At 57.9% G+C, this 22,643-nt stretch overlaps 5 protein-coding genes across 5 annotated transcripts; 2 read left to right on the top strand and 3 right to left on the bottom strand.

Annotated features, from left to right (window-relative positions):
* Positions 1 to 4,135: 4,135 nt before the first annotated feature.
* A1Q1_02208 (uncharacterized protein) lies at positions 4,136 to 4,787 on the bottom strand (the record flags this gene model as incomplete). The annotated part of the gene is made up of 3 exons (XM_014325153.1): positions 4,136 to 4,489; positions 4,556 to 4,699; positions 4,740 to 4,787. 3 exons carry the CDS (start codon positions 4,785 to 4,787, stop codon positions 4,136 to 4,138), a joined length of 546 nt encoding a protein of 181 aa, XP_014180628.1.
* A 4,875-nt stretch (positions 4,788 to 9,662) lies between these two features.
* On the bottom strand, positions 9,663 to 13,363 carry A1Q1_02207 (glycosyltransferase family 1 protein; the record flags this gene model as incomplete). The annotated part of the gene is made up of 12 exons (XM_014325152.1): positions 9,663 to 10,460; positions 10,621 to 10,817; positions 10,861 to 11,087; positions 11,266 to 11,481; positions 11,525 to 11,678; positions 11,733 to 11,851; positions 11,961 to 12,043; positions 12,098 to 12,184; positions 12,307 to 12,418; positions 12,469 to 12,679; positions 12,755 to 13,142; positions 13,199 to 13,363. The coding sequence occupies 12 exons, from the start codon at positions 13,361 to 13,363 to the stop codon at positions 9,663 to 9,665; spliced, it is 2,757 nt and encodes a 918-aa protein (XP_014180627.1).
* A 523-nt stretch (positions 13,364 to 13,886) lies between these two features.
* Positions 13,887 to 14,909, bottom strand: A1Q1_02206 (uncharacterized protein; the record flags this gene model as incomplete). The annotated part of the gene is made up of 1 exon (XM_014325151.1): positions 13,887 to 14,909. The coding sequence occupies one exon, from the start codon at positions 14,907 to 14,909 to the stop codon at positions 13,887 to 13,889; it is 1,023 nt and encodes a 340-aa protein (XP_014180626.1).
* Positions 14,910 to 16,079: 1,170 nt separating this feature from the next.
* Positions 16,080 to 16,632, top strand: A1Q1_02205 (60s ribosomal protein l11; the record flags this gene model as incomplete). The annotated part of the gene is made up of 2 exons (XM_014325150.1): positions 16,080 to 16,113; positions 16,169 to 16,632. 2 exons carry the CDS (start codon positions 16,080 to 16,082, stop codon positions 16,630 to 16,632), a joined length of 498 nt encoding a protein of 165 aa, XP_014180625.1.
* Positions 16,633 to 17,775: 1,143 nt separating this feature from the next.
* On the top strand, positions 17,776 to 21,314 carry A1Q1_02204 (uncharacterized protein; the record flags this gene model as incomplete). Its single annotated transcript, XM_014325149.1, has 5 exons — positions 17,776 to 17,854; positions 18,146 to 18,409; positions 18,467 to 19,697; positions 19,753 to 20,177; positions 20,224 to 21,314. 5 exons carry the CDS (start codon positions 17,776 to 17,778, stop codon positions 21,312 to 21,314), a joined length of 3,090 nt encoding a protein of 1,029 aa, XP_014180624.1.
* Positions 21,315 to 22,643: the final 1,329 nt, after the last annotated feature.

Raw genomic sequence — 22,643 nt, 5'->3', positions numbered from 1 at the left:
ACAGCCTGCTCGACCTCAAACCAAAAATGTCGATACACACAAGTTGTTGGCGATAAAATGACATTGTAGCCATACTTTCATCGATACACCCACCTCTTCTCCTCCTACCTCTTACCACCCACGCCACATTATTCCCCAGCCCAGCTCTCCAGCTCTCATATTATCATTTCCCCCTCGCGTTTCCTCTTCTATTATCTTTTCTCTCTTATCATCTTATCTCTCACACCTCACCGCACCTTATCACCACCCACACACTATCATGCAACAAGCCCCCTGTGGCTCTAAAACATCACCAGCGTTCGCGTTGTCGCCGACCTTCCACCTGCACAGCGCACGCCCAGCCCACAGCTCATAGCCAGCCTCTCTTCGTCTCCTTCCGTCGCATCTTAATTGTCTCGTCTCGTCTCGTCCTGCCACCGCTCCCGGGTCCCGTGTCTTACTCTTTCTTTCTCTTTCGTTACATCTGGATTCTTCATACGCTATTCATCCTTTGCCTCATTGTCTTCCTTTCGCTCATCACATTTGCTCGTTTCATTTCACTTCGGCACAACACGGTCCGACACGGCCCTTCACCACTGCCAAAACAGTACATTATCGCGGACAGGCAGACGGACACTCTGCCACCCTAGACTGTAGGATGCGCTCATGTATGCCATCGCGGCCAACCTGCTGGGGCGGGAGTAAGGCGAGCAGTCAGTGAGCGAACGTCAGTAGAGCGGTGGCTACAAGTAGAGCGTGTTAGGGAACCCGAGGCAAGCGCGGCTACTTGTCCGCCGATGTAGGATCCGGGAACGTCAGATGCCAGGCCATGTTTCTCGGGAGTGGCACGACGGTATGGCGAGCGTGAGCCTATGTATCGAACAGCGAGGCCAGACCGAGCCCCGAGGCGTCGCACGTCAAGCGGGCGGGCAAGTTGCCTCCCGTCCTCTTCTTGCTCAACACCCTGCGCAGTACATGGTAAAAATCGCTGCCGGCTGTGGGAAGCCCGGGACGGACCAGCCGGCCATAAGCTGTTGACAGAAGCAGCAAGGTTGTCGCTCCGGTATGCAGGTTCGATCGGCGCGTAAAGAAGTGTAAAGGATGGATGGAAGGTTGCAGCACTTTGACGTCTGGGTATAGAGTTCATGGCCCAGGACTCGCCAGGTGCCAGCTCTACGTGCGTCGCGAACTTTACGTTCATGATCGGGCTTGGTCTGCGTTACACTTTGGGAGCTTCCGTTCCAGCTTCTGCGAGGTGTGCCAGCACGACAGCAGCATACACGGGCCCAAGGAATTGCTTGCTCAGCTTCCGTCCGACCTGATGGGTAGGTTGTTATAAGTGGCAGACACGCCTGACTGAGCGGTAACATCGCCGCTACTCGTCGCCACGAGATCTGATCCTGCTAACATCAGGTCAGTTCGGGGCAGCGTCAGATTTAGGGGCAGGGGTGAGCGGGAGGTAGCCGACGCCGCGGACCGACCGTACCGCCGGCTTGGTCGTTTTGTCACCGGAAGTCACCTCGTCGACTAGCAGTCACCCGTTGTGCGGCTCCGGCGTCGTCGACGTCCCTTTCATTCATCCTTGTCTTTATGTCTGCACTCCACTCTCTCGGACAAGGACGTGACGCAAGCTGCAATGCAAACTCGGCACATATGGGTAAACTGGCATGAGTAATATGAGCAATCTGAGCCTCCGTGGCCGTGGTCCTGGTCATAATGAAACTGAATGGGATGTGATCGTTGGAGACCTGAGTTTCTCATTCGCATTCGCGCCTTAACGTCGCACGCAGCGCAGCCGGCACAGTCACTGCGCTCACTGATCTGCGCTGGGAGCTTGGGGAAGAGCTTGCGAAAGCTTGGCCGGGAGTACGTAGAACAACATTCAGAATTGTATGGGAAGCAAGACACAGCCGTGATCGAACTCTAGAGCCAAATGCGCTCTCCGGCCCCGAGCACGATTCGTCACGCCGAGCTCGCCGAGCTGCGTATAAAGGCGACACCCAGTGAGCTCCTGCGGCTACTGGGCCCGCAGTTGCGACTACTGGGCCTGCAGGACCGATCGTGTTTACTGGTACGGCGTGCGTAGCCTGCTCAATTGTTACCGATGCCTGGGTACTGGCAATTGATCATGTTAGGCAGTCATCAGCTCGACAGTGTGGGAGGTCGTCGGACGCGACCGCACCCGTGCTACTCGTTCAGCCCTCGCGTGCCTCGTCGCCTCTTGTCTTGAATCGACATGAATCAATACACATGACGTCGCGCGGTCCAGCTCGATGACGAGTAGGACATGCCGCAACACCGCCACCTACCCTCGCGCTTGCGCGTGTGGTGGCGTTTCGTGTTCCAGCGTTCCACAGCACCACGCGCACCACTTCCGATTGCCCATATGCCCACTATCTCGGACCCCCGATAAGCGGACAAAGCCGCCGCCAGCCGTCCATCCGCTGACGTTTTACTGCTGACTAGACATGAGATGAATGGTGACTCAAGAGTGGAGACTGGCGAGGACCCGGTCCAGACCATGCAGACCATGATGACTGGCTACTTCTGGACACCGGATGCGGACCGGTCGCCGGCCGGCGACGGCCGGCACCGACAAATGGCGCATGACCACTTTGCAGATCTTGGATCATAGATCTGGCCACGCCCGGGCCGCCCAGACCTGGCCAGCGGCCCAGCGGGCACTTGTTCTGCGCCCGTGGACGCCTGCTCGGGTCTGCATACGATCCTCAGGCGGTCGCTTCAGAGGATCTAGTGCAGTGTCCGTTGCCCGCTGACACGAGGGCCTGCGCCACAGCCACGGACCTGGCCCAGTGTACCAGTGTGGGAGTAGCGTACTGCCTCAGTGGCCAGAGTGTCCGTAGCCTTGAAGTCGGTCACATGAGTAGAGAGGGAGAATGCCGAAGGTCAAGTATAGCTTCTCTGCTAATCTCGAGAATCACACGGCTGACTCAACATACCCACAGCCGTCCGATCCCCCGGTCTAAACGTAGCGTACAGCTTAGCTCGGCTCGTGCTCTCGACACTAGGTCATGCGGACAGCCATGCGGACTAGGCGAGCAAGGTCCGGCGGCAAAGGCACGGCCGACACTGGCGGCTGAGCCTGGCCCCAGCTGGCCTAGTTCCTCCAGATTACTTCGTTTGGTGTTGGGCTGTTCGGTGTGCCCCCGGCGCAAACCTTAACACGCCCCTTCGTCCCTCCCCTTCGCTTGCTCGCTCTTTTCGCTTGAGGAACTGGACCCAGGACCCGGGACCTGTACGGTCTCTCAGGCAGTGGACTTGCGCCGCTTCGGAGCAACTGGCGCGCGGGAACGAAGGGAACAACAATCCATTCTAACTGCTGCGGGCGGCAGGCTGCTGTTGTGCGCGTTTTCGGTTCGCTCTAGAAGTCCTTGACAGGCGACCCTAAGGATGCATAGCAGCGGGAATCAGGAGTGTAAAGGCTGTTGTAGCTGCTGTACCGCAGACTAGGATCTATGATACTAGCCTGTTGTGTCTTCTTGTCGTGAGATACTCCACTGTCTGCTCATGTTTGACCTAGGAGCGGCATGAATAGCCGTGCTGCCGCCCCAAGCGTCACTAATGCGGAGTGACTCCGCGGGCCTCCGGCAGCCCACTGCTCGCGGCCCTACTAGCCCTGCACGTTACGTCGTACGCATGTGCGCAAGCACTCATGCACTCATCGCTCGCAGACCGGTAATTGGTTTGATACGAGTTGCGACTGGCGAGCGCTTCTCCTTGTCGTCAGCAGCAAAGAGGCTGTGCTGACCGAGGCGGGCTGCGACGTTCGGGTCGTCGGACCGCGACGACGTCGGCGTGCAGTGGTGCTCGAGGTACGAAGGGAACTGGGACGGAAGGCACAGGACGAAACGCAAAACGCGGCGTGGTTGCGAGCGTTGCACTGCGGCTGCTGGGGCTCTGGTGCTGGGTGCTACTGACTGCAGGTTTCGGGCGATACGGAGCACTGGAATCTGCGGCCGGAGCGACTGGAGCAGCGAGGGCTGAATCGTGCGTGCCTGGCTGGCCCGGCTGGGGATGCTGAATGCAGCAAGCCAGTGCACACGAAAACTTGGCTCTGCAGGCTCCGCTGGCGGTAGGCGGGGAAGGCGACGTTCAGAGAGTTTAAGAGGCCGCAGAGGAAGCACAGGGACGGGGCCTAACGGACGGCGGCGTAGGCACAGAGCCTGGAGCCCGCCTGGACAGCCTGGCCCAGTTGGCCAAGCACTAAGAGTGCCCCGTGGCCCCGTATGGCCTGTTTAGCGTGTCGAGCCTCCATGGCCTGGATCGTCTGCCTGGCTGACATGGCTGGACTGGCTGGACTCTCTGGACTGCGCGGTACCGATTGACATGACAGTCCGTCCCTGTGTTCCCTGGCCACCCTGGCCGGACCCTGCCCTTCTCCAGTCCTCCTAGGCAACAAAGCACCGCAGCGTCGCGAACCCCTTCGCGCTACGGAGTCAACTCGGTTCGCGCTGAGGTTTTCGCTTGCTTTGGCTTTGGCTTCGCTGAGCTTGGCCAGGTTAGCTCAGCGGCTGCAAGCTTGTCAGCGGGCAGTCAATTGCAGCAGACACCTTACGCCAGCAAGACCCATAGACCCACCCAGCACATGCCTCATTTGCCCTACGCCACCATCTGTGGTCACTTCATGTCTGGGTACACTGGTTACTGGTCGCGAGGATGCCGGCAGAGGGACAGGGGAGCTAGAAGGGGTCGAGAGGATCTGACAGATGAGCGTATGAACGCTAGTCGAGTCAGCGCACCTGAGCCAAATTCCTATTGACGATCTTCCCTCCGCCCTTGGCCGCCATAGCTAGCAGAGCTCCGGCCCCGCCGGCCTGGCTGGACTCTGGGTACTCTGCCTGGAAGCTGGCTATCTCTCTCTCATCATCCGCCTGGCGCCTGCAACCCGCCAGTTACAGTTACCCAGTTACCACACTGCCTGCAGCCTGCAGCCTGATGGCTTCCTTCCAGCCGAGCCAGCCCGCTGTACGTACGTAGGTACCGACTAGTTTGCCAGATACGCTGCATGCATGCTCTGTCCACTCTCATCCGCTTCGGTTTCGTGTCGTGTCTGTTGTTCATCATTCCTCTCCGCTTCGCTTCTTCGTCTTCGTCTCACACACCTCTCCTCTTGTCGTCGTCGTCATCGTCGTCCCTCCTCCTCGACAAACGACACCGAGTAGACCCCTCATCCTTAACCAAGCTTTCACCGCCTACCCCGCCAGTCAGTCCTCCGGCGGCTTCCCTCCACCTCCTTTTCCCCCATCTCTTATCACCTTGCTTCCCTTCCGCCTTCCTTCCGTCACATCTCTCGACGCTCGAGCGCTTTAGTCATCGACCATTACTCAAGTCTCCCCTCTCACAACCTTCTCTCACGACCTTGCTCGCAGCTTGCGCTCGTGCGTTTCGACATCTCACAGACAGCGCACGGGTGCAAGGCCCAATACCTAAACCCCCCGCCCAGCCTCCGAGCACCAAACCGGCTTCAGGTTCCGGCCCCAGAGGACCCCAGCTCACCAGTTACGCCAGTTACGCCAGCGACGCCAACGACGCCAGGCCGAAACGTCGAAACGTCGTATCCTTGGTTGAACCTGCAGGGCTGAAGCTTGCACAAACTCGAAAACAGTCGCAAGCTTGCAGCTGACGAACCACAACGCTGGAACATCGTTTCCAGTGCGACTCAGACACCTGCGCAGACGCTTCCCAGAACTCACCGCAACAACTCACCATAGTCTAAGCACTCGCTAGGCCCTCGTCTGAGCTTGTTCAACCCCAGTGGTTTCCCCGAAGGCTTAGGAAGCACTCTGGTCGTCCCTCCAGCCCTCACGGTCCTCGCAGACGTCTTCCCCATAGACGTGCCGCAGTCTCAGGTCCGACCGGCATCTGCGGCAACGACAACTGCAGATACGGACAACCACCTGAGAGAAGCCACCCCCGGACGCCCTTGACGCCATCGACGCCTTCCAACGCCCTCGCGTACCCCTTGGCCCAACCCAGAGTCCGAGAGTTCCACTCGACGAGAGTCGAGACCCTCGGGATCCGGACCAAGGACTAGAAGTAGTCTTCGGCCTCGGCTCCTCAGCTGCAGCACACTGGCCACTCGTCTCTTGCGGCAATTTGATTAGGCAAAACCACTCAGCCCAACAAGCCAGCGCAAGCCAGCTCTTCGCCAGCCAGTCAGTATCGCGATATCGCTCGCAGCGCACTCGCCGCAGCACCAGCGCCCATTTCAAGTAATCGAACCTGGACGAACATCCGCCAAGTACGCGACGACCGTTCCCCGCACGCGGCCACGCACCTACCGATTCTCTCATTTCAATCAACGATCAACGCTCAAGCTTGGATATCCACTGTCCGACCCGAGGCTCATTCCGGCTCTCACTGCACCTTCGGTTCACGCTGTCAGGTCTCGACACGACGCACAATCCTCCGCTTGCTCACTTAAAGAGTCACAGAGGTCACCATCCCGGGCAAGTACACCCTCAATCCTCTTATCGCTGCCCCTGTGCACCCCTGACCCGACTCCCTCGGTTGGGTGATTGAGGTCAAGCGCAGCTCCGTCAAAGTCACAAGAGTCATCAGAGCCCGACTGTCCGACTAGTCAGAGGGCAGCTTCGGGCGATCCGGCGTCCGCAGCAATATTGCAGAGGACACATTCAAGGATCCGAACGGAGCTTACGGGTTCATCAAACTAGCGCAGTTCTCAAACGGTTCGAGACCCGAGGCAGTTTCAGACACCTGACACTTGGGCGACTTGGACATCGTGGCTCACATCGCACCCCAAGCCTCCGCCATTCAACGCTTCCCAGACTTTTGTCTAAAGGGACGCCCAGCCTGCTGCAAAGTTCATCACTGTCGGGGCTTCGGATCGGCTAGCACCGTCCCTCTTCCTGGCGGCCCCGTGCCACAGCATCAAGTCACCGCACGTCGATCATCGCTCTCGCATCACGTATCGGGCGTTGTCTGACAGGACGCCCCACAACTTCAGCGACTGCAGCAACTGGTTCGCCAGTGGTGAAGGCTCGGCGTTCACACAGCCTCACCCACATCCCGCACGCGACAGTAGGACGGAAGACGGAGATACACAGACCTCACAGGTGAGTACCTTTGCATATTCTCTCCAAACTCTCAAACGCCCAACGAGGTGCGCCCTGGCAAGCCATCGCAAGCCCATCAGCCAGCGAACCTGAAGGTCCATGCGACCTGAACAGTGCCGTCGCCAAGCTGTGTACCAAACGTAGGGGCCGAGGAGATCAATGGGTAGAACACGCGGTGCATGAGGTCCCCTGCCGCTCCTTCAGCCCTCATGGTCCTCCCAGCCGACCCGTCTGTTCGGAAACAGCCTCGTCCGCCACCCTCACGGCTTGCTGCACAGCTCGTTGAGTGTGCTCGGCCTCCCCCCCCTGGGTCATCCAGTCAGCCCCTTTTAATGATGATGGGACGTAAAGTCGTCCGTCTTCTCAACTCTGCTCCTCTATCCGCATTCTCCATTTCTTTCGACCTTCTTGTTCCGTCCCTTTATTCACTTCACGCATTCAACCTCTTCAAGCCTTGACGGCTCCACTTCCTCCCACCTACAACACAAACAACAACTCAACGCTGACTTAAACGCTCAGCTTTCTAGTCACAATTGATTATTGATCGAACCGCTGGCGGTGTCATTCCCTAACCCGTCGTCCATCGTCCGCCCTCCGCTTAGATTGTCGACCTGCTACCGTCATTCGTCGCTGGACGCTGGCCGCCGCCCTTTACCTCCTTCCCAACGCTCCTTGACGCCTTTCCATCGCCCACTTCGCTCTCACCGCGAAGCCCGCGCCAACCTTCCCCACCCTCTGAACATCTGACACATCAGAGTCTGGACCTCGCTCGACCCCTTCGAGCTAGACTATCACCACTCGCCACTCCTCAACTGACCCCTCTGTCTTCCCCTCGACCGATAACCGGGCGACCGTATCAGCAAGTCATTCCGACTCGCTGCCTCGTCTCTCCCTCTCTCATCATTCCATCGACAACCTCCTTACGACCTACACCAATATGGACCCAGCGTCCCACTCTGGCGTGTTCAAGGGCGGAGGAGCAGGAGGAACCGCCGGATTCGGCGTATTCACTGGTGATGTCCCGCCACGGATTCTAGGCGGCCACAGGATAGCGCCCGGCCGAAACGATCACCCGCCGTTACACAACGAGGAACACAGATGCGGCTGTTCGGCTCCCGGGTGTAAATGTAAAGTTATGACTGTCTTACCAATATGTACTCTGGTGAGTCTTAACGCTTTCTGACGAATTGGAGGTATCATAGGACAACTGTGGCTCCCATCGCATCGGTCGTCGCCGAACGCGCCATGCTCGTTGGCATCGACCTGTAAACAAGCGCCGGACCAACCTCGGTCCGAAGTCGGAGACGCCGATGTGATCGGAGCCAGGAGGGTTCGGACGTCGTAGACTGGAGCGGGGCTGCGGAGTGCTGATCAGTGGGGCTCTGCCTGGCATCGGCCGGCATCTCCCTTGGCGCCGCTGATCATCTTCCGCAGCCACACAGCCCACCAGCCCCACGGCCCACGGAGAAGAATGCTCGCACATCCTTGCACTCACGCCATGGCTATGACGCACATGCGCGTCGTGTCTCGCAGCACGTTCAGACGTGAGCTGCGAACGCTGTGCGCTCGAGGCTCAACGTCCGACCACGCAATGCCAGTTGCATGCCCGTCCAGGCCAGCGCGCTGCCCCACCAACCCGTTCTCCCCACAACTTCTCTGCATCGTCTCTTCCCGAAAGTCACAGAATGGCAGTCTCGGGATCCCTTTTCTCTCTACAAACATGTTCAGAGCTGACACACCCACAGTGCGCATCAGGTGATCATACAAGGTTCTAGTTTCCTCTCCATCATCCCTCCATCTCATCCATTATCGACGCAACACATCACCATCCATATATCCCGCTATCTCGACCTTAACTATTGCTTTATTTCTGCTCTTGTTACTTTTCCCCTTTTGCTCTCTTGTCTCTACCATCTCATACGCGAGGCGGCGTGGCCGCCGCGCGGCCCCGCCTCGAAATTCGTTCTCAATCCCGCATGCACGCATGCCAATCCCACGTCATCTCGCGCGTCCTTCCGTGCACATCTGTCCGTTTGCTCGGTAGTGTGACGCAATACGCAGCACGCACCGCCCACCGCGCATCGCGCATCTCAGCACCTGCGCAGCAGCGAACAACGCACGCTAGTAAAGCACGTACAGCACGCAGCGTCGGGGAATCGCCCACTCAACTTCGGGCATTCTCTCTGTTGTGTGCTGTTTACATCCCTGCTGCGCACCAACCGCACCATGACGCGGTGCTCGTCGCCTCCCACGCAGACTGCCACGACTATACCTCTCGATGCCTACTTATTGCCTCCTCCCTTCACAGAGCCTTGCTGCTTCCATTCGGGTCATGCCCGAAGGTGCTTGCTCTGATTACTTCTGTGACTCGGCTCCCGAGACTAGACGCTGTCCATATAGAGTTTTTCGCATCCGCCGTCGCGCCGGCCGCCACTTAGTCGTTGGCCCGAGCACGGCGCACGTCTGTGAAATGCTTAACGTCCTTGACCAGTGACCAGACTGTGCACCTGGATATACGTCCACTAACTCCATAACAGCCGGGTATCCATCACCGCCTACTTCACCGGCTAATTCGCGTGCCTGCGATCATGGCTTCTCCTTCTCCTTCCCTTTGCGCAGGGCGCGGCCGCGGACCTCCGGCGTGATAGGCGGGTCCTCGCGAATCTCGCGCCCCGAGCGCCCTGTCACCGAAGCCGTCAGCGTCGACAGACCGCCGAGGCTGCTCGTGCTCCCGAACCACCTGTCTGTGGTGCCGGCGAGAGCGACGTCCATGCCGCTGTTGAGGCTGATGCGGCTGTCGCGGCGTGGCTGGGGCAGACCGCTGCTCTCGCCGCGGGGCGAGGTATGCGACGAGCTTGCGCCCGACGGGTACTTCTCGTCGGTGACGTACGAGTCGTAGCTGCCCGGAATGCGCTGCTCGCGTTCGTGCTGGTACGGGTTGTTCGAGCTCGTGGTGCGGGAATGAACCGAGCGTGCCGGAGTGGCAGTCTCGTTCGACGACGTGTCCGACTGCTGCTTCTCCTTCCCCTTCCCCTTCATCCGTGACATGACCGAGCTGAGACTCCCCCTGCGCCCGACGTCTGAGCTCCAGCTGCTGCGGCGCTCAGGCCCGTCGTTGCTAGAACGGCTACTAGACCCTCCGGCGCGGAAGTGCTGGTCGAGCGAGGCGAGGCGCTGTTTCTCCTCCTTCATGCGCTGTTTGATGCTGTAGCTTCCCGTGACGCGCTCCCAGGCCGCAAGAAGCTCCTTGCGGTCCTGGGTGCCCAGTTTTGCAGCCTCTGCGTGCGCAGCATGCTCGCGCGCATCGCAGAAGACGCTCCGCGCCTCCACTGCACCATGCCTTGCCAGGGTCTTGCGCGCGGACCGGAAGAGCCCTGCTGTCGGCTGCGTCACGATTCCCAGCGCTCCGCCCGACACACGTGCGGCGAGGTTGATGCCTGGTGTCAGTTGGCACGATGGTCTTCAGCTTACTGCCGGTGATGGTGCCACTGATGGCGCCGCCGAGTCCCTGCTACGTTAGCTTTGCGAGGCCAATAACGCTTACCCCCTCCTTTGCCCCCTTCACGGGTTCCATAACGAGCCCAGAAAGCCCATCTGCCAGGCCGTACGCAAAGCCCTTTGCGCCTTCTTTGACGCCACTTCGTAGACTGTCGACCTTCCCTCGGCGCCGGACCTCAGACCCGAAGTATCCTGGCACGTTGTCGAACCCCTCTTGAATTTGACCTACGAGGTCAAACGAAGCTGTGCTCGTTAGCTTCAGACCGTGAGTGGCTCAGCTGTTCACCCTTGGGGATGCCGATGAGCGAGTTGCTAAAGTCTTTCGCCTGCGCTATCAGCCACACCACAATTTGCGGTTTCATACACACCGGGGCGTAGAGCTGGCTTTTAGCAGACACTTCTTGCGTGCCAATGCTCGATCCCGTGCCATCGAGCGATTCGCGTGGATCGCGATAGTATCCAGCAGTGTTGTACTCGATCGGTCCTGCGGAATTGATCAGTATGATCCCCAAACTAAATTCTCACGGTAAGGAGTGAACGAACGCCAGCTCATGAACTTTGACTCCACGATCACGGCTGCCGCCACATTCGATACCCGAACGCAGAACTCCTGGCACCACCATCGTGCGGGCTGTGTGGGATCAACTTGACACCTGTTTGGTCAGACGGCGGAAGGAATAGTCAGACTCACATCATGTTTCCGAGTGGCAGATGACGGTAGAAGCTCTCCGCGCCTGCGGCGGCACCATTCACACGGCTGAGCCTCTTACCGAGTCTGACTGCCCCAGCCCGGATCTCTGTTGACTGAACAGCTCTGATCGCTTCTACAAGACGCGATGCCGTTAGTCTCTCAGCGGGAATTGGGCGAGGACCCGCGCCGGCGGCATGCACTGCGTTGCCCCACATCCTGCGATATCGTCAGTGTGCTACCTGTCGAACTCTCAACTCACGTTTGATCGCCAAAAAATGGGATTACGACGGTCGGAAGCCCCTCCTTCAACCCTGCGGCGGTGGTGCCGGCTCCTTCATCGTCAGCGGGCCTCCACTGGTAGCTCACCTCCGTGGTGGCAGACGGCCGATACCCGGCCCTCGGCGAACAGCCAGCTATGCGGAAGAGGCTCTGTGTTGTCAGAATCACCGAGAACGCAACCCACATACCTGTTGCTATAAACACCCCCTTGGAAACGGCACCGCACGGTGCCTCTGACTCGGTCCAGGTTGAGTGAAGGATAGCGCGGACGCCCGTCTCTTTGACTGCGGCAAGTATAGTGTCTGCACTGTCAGTGGCAGCTCTACCTTACTATCTTCTGACCAGTCAACTCGGTGGCGTTTTGTATAGGGGTGGACCCGAAGCTAGCGTCAGCCGGAGGGGGATCGTTCGCTCACCCGAAGTAGATTGGGGACGGCCCATCGCTTAAAAATTCGAATAGTTCTTGGGAGATCTTAGGGGCCCGGGATGAGGGCGGCACCTGGAAAAAACCGACAACATCTGGACATCAGAAAGCTTCTATGTGCATACGCACCAATGTGTCGCCCCCAATCATGAGGTCTGGGTAGAAGACTTTCGCTCCAAGCATATGTCCAGGGTACTCCCAGCGCCCTGATGGCCTCTGGTATACGAGACAGACTGAGAGCTTGAAGACCGAGGGTAACGATGCGGAAGTCGTTGATCACGTCACCCAAGCCTTGATACAATCTCGTCGTGAGCCGACTGCGCACTCTAATTTCTCACAGTATATCGGCCATGATGTAGCTGGAGTAGTTGTCCCGGGTCTGCGAGCCGTGCGTGTTGGCCAGTGTCACTAGCGGATGGGGGGACGCTGATGTTGGCGTCCACGGCATTGCTGCAAGTCAGCGTCAGAGTTGGCTCTGTCACTCACTATATGACATTGACAATGGAATGCCAAGGGCCTCAGCGATATGGATGTTGCCTAAGGCGGCGGGGTTGCTGATGATGGCATCTGCAGCAAACGGTACACCTGTGCTTTCGCAGGGCATAAAGCACGCCCGGTAGCATCCCATGAGCGTCTGCCTCGTCATCTTTCGCTTGGCAACGAGATTGCTCTGCTCGCCCCGTGGTGCGGTTCCGATGGACGGGTTCTTATCTGGATGTCAGTGACCATGTCCCATATCCACACGTTTACCTCCGATCATGTACTGTAGAATCTGTGCTGGTTCACCGCCAATGTCGTAGTGCTCCAGGTGTCCAGTGAGCGGTACACCTTTCGAGTCGGTCAACCCAGCCAGACGTACACTCGCCTCCGTCACGAGCTCGGCGAATGCTGCGTGCGTGGCAATACGGACTCTGTGACCTTTGCTGGCGATGAGCTGCAGAGCAAGGGCGATGTACGGCTGCACGTCGCCTGCTTGTGAGCTTGGCAAGAGATATGAGAGCTCACCCCTGGTTCCAATGACGAACATCACCACATTCAGGGGAGGGCAGTTGTCGAGGCCCATAGCACCAGCTCCTACCGGCATCACAGTACCCTGTCCAGCAGGCTGGGGAGGACTGATATCATCACAATCGACCTGGACCTTCCCGTCCTTGACCTGGGTGCCCCACGGAACCTTCACTATCACCTGTCAGCCCAGCGTCACTCTCGCCACTCACGCTCTGAGGGTACATCGTCAGACGCAGAGGCCGCCGCTGCAAAGTGTGGTTGGGTGGACGACCCTGCTGTAACCCCAGACTGCGCAGGCGTGTAAGGAGGAGGTGGTTGGGCGTTGGCATGGCTGTTCTCGCTCAACGTCCGGTCCTCCTTGCGTTGTTGGACCTTGTCGGACCTCATGGCGGGAGCGGGGCTGCTGTTCGTCGCAGGTACCGGTGACTCAGAAAGCGGTCACCGAGTGCAATGAAGGTCGATAGAGGAGACGGATGATAAACAGAGCGATGAAGAAGGAGGGAAGGGCATGCTGTGCAGGAATTGCGTGTGCGGCCGTCGAACGAGGAAGACGGCTCCGAATCTGGGTCCCAGCGTAATCGCCGTACCAGCGTCATACCCTCGGCTTCTTTCCATCTTATCTCCCATCCGTCCAGTCCCACCCCACAGTACCACACATTCATACCCTTCGTACCTCGCCAACATTGCCCGTGCATGGCCCCACTTCACTTCACAAACGGCTGCTCGTCATGCCCAACTTTGCCTTACTACCCATGCATGTACATGACTCTGCTCTGCTGCACTCTCGCACCTCCCTGTGATAGCGACTTCTGATGGCTCAATACCCGCGTTCCTTTACTCTACAACATTAAATTACAACCGAGGCGAACCTTCAGATCACGACACTTAGTACGGTTCGAAGAGAATGATATCAAGGGTAGAAGGCGACGCGTTCACCAATATCAATCTCCACCGGCCAATGAGCGAAAGTCTTGCGGAGGAAAGCGTCCATGTCGGCGCCCACGATGCACGGCACCCCGTGGTACTCAACCTTGGCCTGGAGCGCATCCGGGACATCATCGGGGTCGAGGTCCTCGTCGTCGGTAGGGTCGGCTCCCTCCGCGATAGCCTCGAGCAGCTCGTCACGGGCGTGCTGACCGAAAAGCCTTCGGAGGTGCATCCTCACGAGAGCTCCATGACTGCCGCAGGCAAGGCCGTCACAGTCATCCCACTCTCCGTCTGCCGGCATGCAAGGCGCGCAGTGAATACGTGACATGGCACCCAGGACGGGCGGAAAGTCAGAGCCAACTCCGTGATAGTCGACAGTTTCAGGGTTCCAGTCAATCATGAGGACAGCCAGTACGCGTGCCAGCAGGACGGGATCGAACGCGGACGAACCAAGCACTCGCGAGGCCGGGTAATCGATGTGGACGCGTTTCGGCTTCAGCCGCGCCACCAGCGTCTCGCCCATGAAGGCAGAGCCCGATCGGGGCCGTCCGAATGCGGCGAGACCGCTGTTGACGAGGTGGCGGAACAAGGCGGAGCCAATGGAGATGTCCTCGACGTTGCTCAAGACCCCATCGTGGGTGACCAGGGCCTCAGCCAGCGCAAGGGCTCCGCTCGAATCTGAAATAGCGAGCGTCTTGACATGTGACAGCGCTTGGACCTTGCGGTTCGGGGTCGTGTCGACCGCTGGCACATCATCAGCTCGTGATTCGAGCGCAAAGGCGGAGAGATAGTCGAGACCGAGGCCAGCGAAGACGGCCTCGCGGTTCGACTTGGTCAATGTGATGTGCCGGTAGAGATGGGGAGTCACATATTGGTTCCACGTCTGGCAGACGACGGCGGCGGCGCAGAGATCAGACGGCGATAGGCTGATAACCTCGTCAAGTATCGCGAACTGGAGTTCGACGGCGAGGTCTTGGAAACGGAAAGCGGGCGTCGCTGCAGGCATGTGGTTGCTGTCCACAGAGTCGATTGTGATGCAGTTGATGAGTAAGGAGGATGCAACGTTGACCCGAGTCACGAGACAATTGCGGCGAGGTGACTGAGCGTGGGCTCGTGAGCGCGGTAACCGCCGGCTGGGGCAGAAGGGGGTAGCCGGTTCGGATGTGTGGTTGCCGTGCCTGACAGACCTCGGCAACTCGACGTCGTCGAACTCGGTACCCTGTCATCGATCGCAGAGATCAATCGCTGGCCAGTCAGCGTCAAGAGAGCACGGCCGAGCTGACTCTGTGACGCGGGGTCTCAGGACTGCCTTCAATGTCGCAATGCACGCGGTCGGAGCTCACGAGCGGATAGATGGTCCGCCCCCCTTCACCTGTCTTCTCAAACCGTGTGTCGTCTGCCTGCACGGCAGTAACACCTGAAGTTGCGATGTGCGTGCTTCTTGAATGCTGTCCTCCTGTAGCTGTGAAAGCTGGACGCTTTTTAACCAGAGTTGCAGCTGCAACGCGACAGGTTCAGCATTCCTGGTCGTCATGCGTAGACACGATTAGTATCATGTATCGGCCCACCAAGCTCAGCATGCATCACAGTTCCAGCAAAGGTAGTGGGCTAAGCGGGAAGGTCGGACGCATCGGTATTGCCACGTGGGGGCGAAGACCGCCGTCAAAGTCGGGGAAAAGTTTCTGTCGGCGTTAACGAAAAGTGGTTTCCCACGGCTGCCCTCTTTCAGGTTTCGCCAGCCAGTCTCGTTGATTGTCGGTAGTGGTGCTACAGGTATCCTTATCCATCAACACAGTGAGTAGCCGCCAGAGGTGCCCAGAAACCCTGCTAACGTCGCAGTCCATCAAAATGGTACGTCCGAGAAATGCTTGCCGACCCCCGAACCCGCGCGATCGATCGAAGAGGAGACCGAGACGGAGGAGCGGACTCGGATCTGCGGAGGAAGGAAGTGCCAAGTGGTGTCGGACGAGGAAGGAAAAGGACACTCGAAGTGCGGCGGACAAGGCGCAACGACGGAGATGGAGAAATGCTCGTCGCTGGAGCTCGCGCGCAGAGAAGAGGACGGGAAGGAGTCAAGCTGGAATCGATATCGCGCGGGATTGGGAGACAAGCTGTCAACATTTTCAAGGAAGATTACTAATAATGTCAGGCCGAGAAGTCCGCCCCCGTCAACCCGATGAAGGAGCTCCGCATCGAGAAGCTCGTCATCAGTGCGTATTCTGCGAATGGAGACGAAGGCGCTTGAATCGTTTCTGACATTTGCAGACATCTCCGTCGGAGAGTCCGGTGACCGTCTCACTCGTGCCTCCAAGGTGCTCGAGCAGCTTACTGGTCAGACCCCCGTCACCTCTAAGGCTCGCTACACCGTCCGTTCGTTCCAGATCCGTCGTAACGAGAAGATTGCTTGCCACGTCACCATCCGCGGCCCCAAGGCCGAGGAGGTCCTTGAGCGCGCCCTCAAGGTCAAGGAGTACGAGCTCCGCCGCCGCAACTTCTCCGAGACCGGCAACTTCGGTTTCGGTATCGACGAGCACATCGACCTCGGTATCAAGTACGACCCCGGAATCGGTATCTTCGGTATGGACTTCTACGTCATCATGGGCCGCCCCGGCATGCGCATTGCCCGCCGCAAGCAGAAGGTCGGCCGCGTCGGTGCTCCCCACAGGGTTAAGCCCGAGCAGACCGTTGCCTGGTTCAAGCAGCGCTTCGACGGTATCGTCTCCCGCTAAGCTGCTCTCGTAGAGTAGAGGGGCGTGTGGGATATGGGATGTATATCACTTCATTGGCCTATAACCCGCGGGGGACCTCCCACTGGCAGTTGCACAAATGAATGTGTACCGCGGAGGCTCTCTGATTGTGTGCAGCCTTTGGTTGCCCGACAGGAGTCTACACCAGTTTCTGGTCCCGGGACACCGTTCCTACCCGCGCTTCGCGCAGCCTTCGGGCACAACAGCTGCAGCTCTGCTGCACTTCTGCAACCGTGATTTACGAACTGACTGAGTACTGACGACGTGCTGATATCTGTTGTAACTGCGGTCTATACACACCTAGCATGTATTATCCTTTCCTCCATGAACAGTGAACAGCAACACAATTTACACAGGTGTCTGTTTGAACCTGAAGTTGGTCGCATCAGCGTTCACCGAGACATGCAGCACGTCATATTTCAGGTCAGCGCTCTACAAATGACCGTGATGGGGTCATGAGTAGATGTAGCGGACAACAATCGGTACCTTGCAGCAAGACAAACAGAACCTGTACGGTATTGTCGCGGAACTCTTGTCACATCATGTCCCCAGACGAATGCTACAACAAGCTGTCTACAACTATAGATAGAGAAGCGAGATTTCCCGACTTGGGGCGAAGGACTCTATGATACACTGCTTGTCAGCTTCGTGATACGAAAAAGAAAAGGTTTCGTGGGTTGCATCAGATTGTCCAGTGAGAGCATCGACCAGGTGACATATCCCCACTCAAGGTGTGGTAGAGGTCACTCGATCTGAGTCAAGAGGTGCCAATGGGGAAAACGCTTCCGCTCTTCATTTATAGCGCGCACCATCAGGTGCGCAGGGAACCGGATAGGACACTTACGATGAGGACATGATGCTGGTCGGAGGCGATGATGAGACAATAGTACGAAGAGACATCGCAGACATCGTTTCGAAATTTAGACTGCGCTGAGGGGGCGAGCTGATCGAGGCGACGCTTATCAGTTTGGGTCCACCTCATTTGCCACGCGGAACGATCGCGTACGTGACCGGTTCAGGCACGACGTCATCGGCTCGTCGATTGCCACCCAACGAAGCCGATTAGACAACCGTACGTTTGTTGTCACGTCGTTGATAGATCATAACAGCATTCTCCACGACACCATGTCGACCTGGACAGCGGTGCTCGTGGGCAACGGTAACGACACAGACCCAGATCTTCCCCCTGGGACCCCACCTAGGCGTGAGTTGTATGCGTCCTGGTGCCGGCCTCCTACGGCCGCACAGACACTGTCGACAGAGGTCAGCGCTGACATGCAGGCAACTTTGAAGGTTAGCACTCGGTGGCAAACAAGAGTGTCGACTAACATCCAGGTCCATGGTTCTCCACTCAGCTGGCTCTCTCGCTGGCTATCGGCATCTCCTCGTTCCTTCTCTTCTGCTTCCTCAGGACACGATGGCCGGTGGCTTACATGCCTCGTACGAGGCTGAAGGGTGAGCGCGGCGGAGCTTTGAGTCATTGCTGATGCTGCAGACTTCTCCCCGGCACTGGCACACACATCTGATGTCCTCAAGGCCAACGGAAATCGCTTCTTCGGATGGATTATGCCAACTCTGAAGACGAGTGATTTCGTCGTACTTCAGACAGTGGGCCTAGACGCCTCCGTCGTAAGTGCAACAGAATTGGTGTGTCTGACAGCAGCTCTTGAGCTTCTTCCGAATGTCCTTCGTGTTTTTCTCACTTCTGGCGGGACTAGCGGCGATTGTGACACTGATATTGCTTCCATTCGAGTCCTGGGTGGGTGCTTCGCGATGAAATGCATCGACTAACGACAGCTGGGTAAGGTCGGACCAGGCCCGAAGGATGTCATCACGAACAGCACTCATGTTGCCACCCTTGAGATTCCCTGGGCGGGGATCAACTCGACGCTTCCCCAGACACTATTCGATGCTCTGGTCGATCCGGTTATGCCCGCGGGCCTTCAACTTATCGCGACGTGGACCATCACGCTGATCCTTCTTGGGTTCCTTCACCGCTACTTCCATCGTTTTGTTGCGGCCCGGCAATCGTTTGCGTTGCAGCTGATCCATTCGGTTCCGTCTCGGACTGTGCTCGTTACCGATATTCCCCCACATTATCGGGGCGATCGAGCGCTGGCTGAGTACTTCGAGGGATGTGGCTGGGAGGTTGAGAGCGTCAGCATATGTCGTCACCTGAGCGCCCTCAAAGAGGCACTACGGAGACGCACAGATGCTCTGCTCGAACTTGAACGAGCATGGGTCCAGTGGGTAGGCAACCCTGCTGACGCCCCTGGTTACGACTCGGAAGTCTACCGTAAGCAGAAGGGCGGCATCGAGGACGGTCCTCGGTCACTCTCTCAACTCAACGAGGGCACTCTGGTCGAGACAGATGACAGCAACAACAACAACAGCGCTGGGAACAATGCTGGAGAGGAGAATGTTGACACCTCTGACCTGCCCGATGACCCTGAGAGTCTCAGGTTACGGTATGCCGGCGTGAAGTCCACTAAGCCTCGCCCCACGGTGCGTCCCAGCGTCATCAGCCGGGCCGTCGATGCCATCCAGTACTGGGAGGACAGGTTCTGGGCGGCGGACGAGGGCGTGCGTCTTTTGCGCAAGACTGGGCTCTTCCCCGCAACAGACGTCGCTTTCGTCACTTTCGAGCACGCGAAATCCGCCCAGGAGGCTGCACAGGTCGTTCATTTCAACGAACACTCGCAGATGGTCACGACACTCGCCCCAGAGCCACGCGACGTTCTCTGGAGCACGGTGGCCATGCCCAGCCGCGAGCGCCACATTCGCAGCGCTGCCGTCATGGTGATCATGGTTCTGCTTCTGTTGTTCTGGGCGATTCCTGTGTCCTTCTTTGGAGCCTTCCTTTCCGATAAGGAAATCAAGAAGGTTGCGCCCTGGCTCTGGCGCTTCATGAAGAACAACCCGCGTGCTGGAGCGTTCATCCAGAACACTGGTCCGACTCTGATCCTGATTTCGTTCAACAGCCTGCTCCCTTTCTTTCTGGAGTGGCTGTGTTATCAGCAAGGCTTCAAGTCGAGGAGCGCTGTCGAGTACTCTCTGACCAGAAAGTAAGTCATCTGTCACGCGGCTCTCACTAACTCTAAGATACTATCTCTACCTTCTCATGACTGTTCTCTTCATCTTCCTGATCACCACCACCTACTGGCAGTTTGTGCGGGATTTGGCAGACAACCCATCCAAGATCGCAGAGAAGCTTGCGATAGCTCTTCGGACATCGAAGGCCCGCTACTTCATGATCTCCTACGTCATGCTGTACGGCCTTGGCCTGATGCCTTTGTCGATTTTGAACATCGGGCCGCTCTTCAACCTCGCTTGGGGCTACATTCGGTCTCCATCGGGCCACTTCGGTTCCAAGACACCCCGCGATTACGCCGAGATCAACGCCCCTCCAAGCATCAACTATGGCTGGGTGTACCCGCAGATGCTGCTCATCTTCACTGTCACCCTCGTTTACAGCATTGTCTCCCCGCTGATCCTCGTTTTCGGCGCAATCTTCTTTGGAATGGCCTGTGAGTTCAGCGAATCTCTCCAGACGTGGGGCTGTGCTCACTTCAGATCTCGTGTACAAGTACAAGCTCTTGTTCATTTACTTCAAGCCGTACGAGTCGAACGGCGAGGCATGGCGTATCACTTTCGACCGCATCCTCGTGGCGCTCATCATCTTCCAGCTGTTCATGACCGGACTATTGTCTTTGTCCAAGCACTTCTGGTATGTGGCGTGCATGGTGCCCCTCATTGCCTACACTCTATTTTGGGGTTACGTGATGTCGCGCGACTTTGAGCCTCTTAGCAAGTACACGGCCCTGAGCAGCATCTGCGAGGTCGAGCGCGGGGAGAGCATCGACGAGGTCACTGGCTTCCACCCCGAGGGTGAGGGCGCTGCAGCACACCACGGCACCCTTACTGGCCTCAACCACCGACGTTACGCGGTCAACGATGACACTATGTGGGTCGCACCAGCCGACAAGCGCACCGATTACAGTCAACCTCCGATGGGTAACTTCTATTACGGGGTTTTGAACACGGGCAAGAGGAGATACGCTCATCCGGCGCTGTCTGGCAAGCTCCCGAAGCCCTGGCTTCCTAGCAAGGCTCGTCCCGCTGCGTTTGGCGACACAGCAGCTCAGCGCCGTGGTGTTGTGCTGTCATTCCGCCGCAAGGTGGCTCAGCGTCTGCGCCGTCACGGTGGTGGACCTGAAACATTGCCGGACGATGCGACGCGCGCCAGCTCTTCGACATCAGTTCCTACGGACTGGCTCACAGGCGGGCCTGTTGAGAGCTCGTCAGGTGACCAGGCTTCCCGGACACGTCGCGAGGAGAGCAGTTTGACCGTCAACTCGCATCCTGCGTACGCATCCGACTACTCTTCTACACCCTCCAACCCCTGGCGCGACCCTACTCCAGAGCCCCGCCAGGAGCCGGAGATCCCCAGACGGCTGTCGTTCGACACCGGAACAGGTATCATTGCGCTCCCGGACGAACACATTTGGGACGACATGGAGGATGATAATGACGATGACGACCACACTCCTCTAGGCGAAGATGAGCAACCACCCGCTTCCCCCTCAACGTATTTCCACCGACCCAACAGGCGACGCACGATCTCCGGCGGCACCGGTGCCCGTGATGCATCACCAGTAGTGTAGCTTTACAGTCTCTTTTCGTTTCTATGCATAGCAGTATTGTTATTATCAGATAAGAGAAGAGTGAGATTGATACAAATAGGTGTGGTGCCACACTGTCGGAGGTATTCAAAGTCCGACCTTCCGTGCCGCTGGTTGCTGGCTGGCTGGCTCGGTAGGGCTCGCGCTGGGACGAGTTGAGCGGTGCAACAGCCCTCCTCACCACCACCACCAACCACCAACTCTACTCAAAATGTCCGCCTGGCGCGAGTTCATGTCGTGCGTACAGACGTCAACGAGGTGACGATCGGAATTTGATGCTGACTGTGCTTTTCCCGTCTCGATTTCGACCCTTCCTCGCGTATTTTCGACTACACGTTTCCGACATGCCCGAAAACACCTGTGACCGACGACTTGCGCTTCCACCGGATGCCCCGCGAATGCTGCAACAATGAACTCTGCGTGCATGGTTTGCGAATACCTCCTGTTGCTCGGTCGCCTCATCTTGACCATTCTGCTGGACTTGGAACGACATTACTCGTTTCTGGACGGATAATCGAATATGATTCGGCTCGGCGCTTCTGCTTCGTTTCTGTCGCTTTTGCAAACCGTCGACAATGTCTCCTCAATCTACCTATTCTTGATCGCCGTTTTCTTGGCTGTGCGATGGAAATGCGGTGTTGTGACACGGACTTGGAAACACTCGACCGATCACGTCTGACGCGATACCGCCGAACCTGCATGCTCCTAATTTCGACTGCAGTTGGAACAAGTACACCCAGATCGCCTCGCGCGCCGTCCGCCAGGCTCTTCAGGGGTCTGAGCGCGTTGCCGCCGAGAAGCGTGCCGCCGTCAACGTGTGAGTAAATGAGTTGCCTGTGTCTGAACTCCGGCCTGTGTCTGAACGGAGTTCTTTGGGGGTGTCCGCGCTGTGACGCGGCTGCGATCGCGCTCGCGAGCCACGCGGTACGAGCACTCTTGCGTCGCACCAGCAGCTACACAGGCGACACACGGGCTTTCGCGAAAGACGGAAGTGCTGACGAGAGCAGCAAGTACCAGGTCTGGGAGAACGGACAGGCTGGTGAGACTCAGTACATCAGCTCGACTGTCGAGAAGAAGTAGGCTCGCAAATGCATGAAGTAGAGATCTAGGCTTTGCTTGCAACGTGGCCGAAAGTGCAGAGGGGAACAGCGTCGATCAAGGTCACAGCTGTCGTGCGGAGCAGCGTTTCGGAGAGCGCCACAGCCTGCGCACCAATGTCTGCGACACTTCAGTCGCGATCGCGTCACAGTCGAGGTTGTTATTTATTGTTCAACGGCGGAGGCGCAGGAGGCTTGGATCAGAACATGAGAA

The sequence above is a fragment of the Trichosporon asahii genome, assembly GCF_000293215.1.
Source record: "Trichosporon asahii var. asahii CBS 2479 unplaced genomic scaffold scaffold00050, whole genome shotgun sequence".
In the NCBI taxonomy this organism is placed as follows: domain Eukaryota; kingdom Fungi; phylum Basidiomycota; class Tremellomycetes; order Trichosporonales; family Trichosporonaceae; genus Trichosporon; species Trichosporon asahii.
The sequence above is the reverse complement of the archived record's forward strand: the minus strand, read 5'-3'. Positions and strand labels throughout refer to the sequence as shown.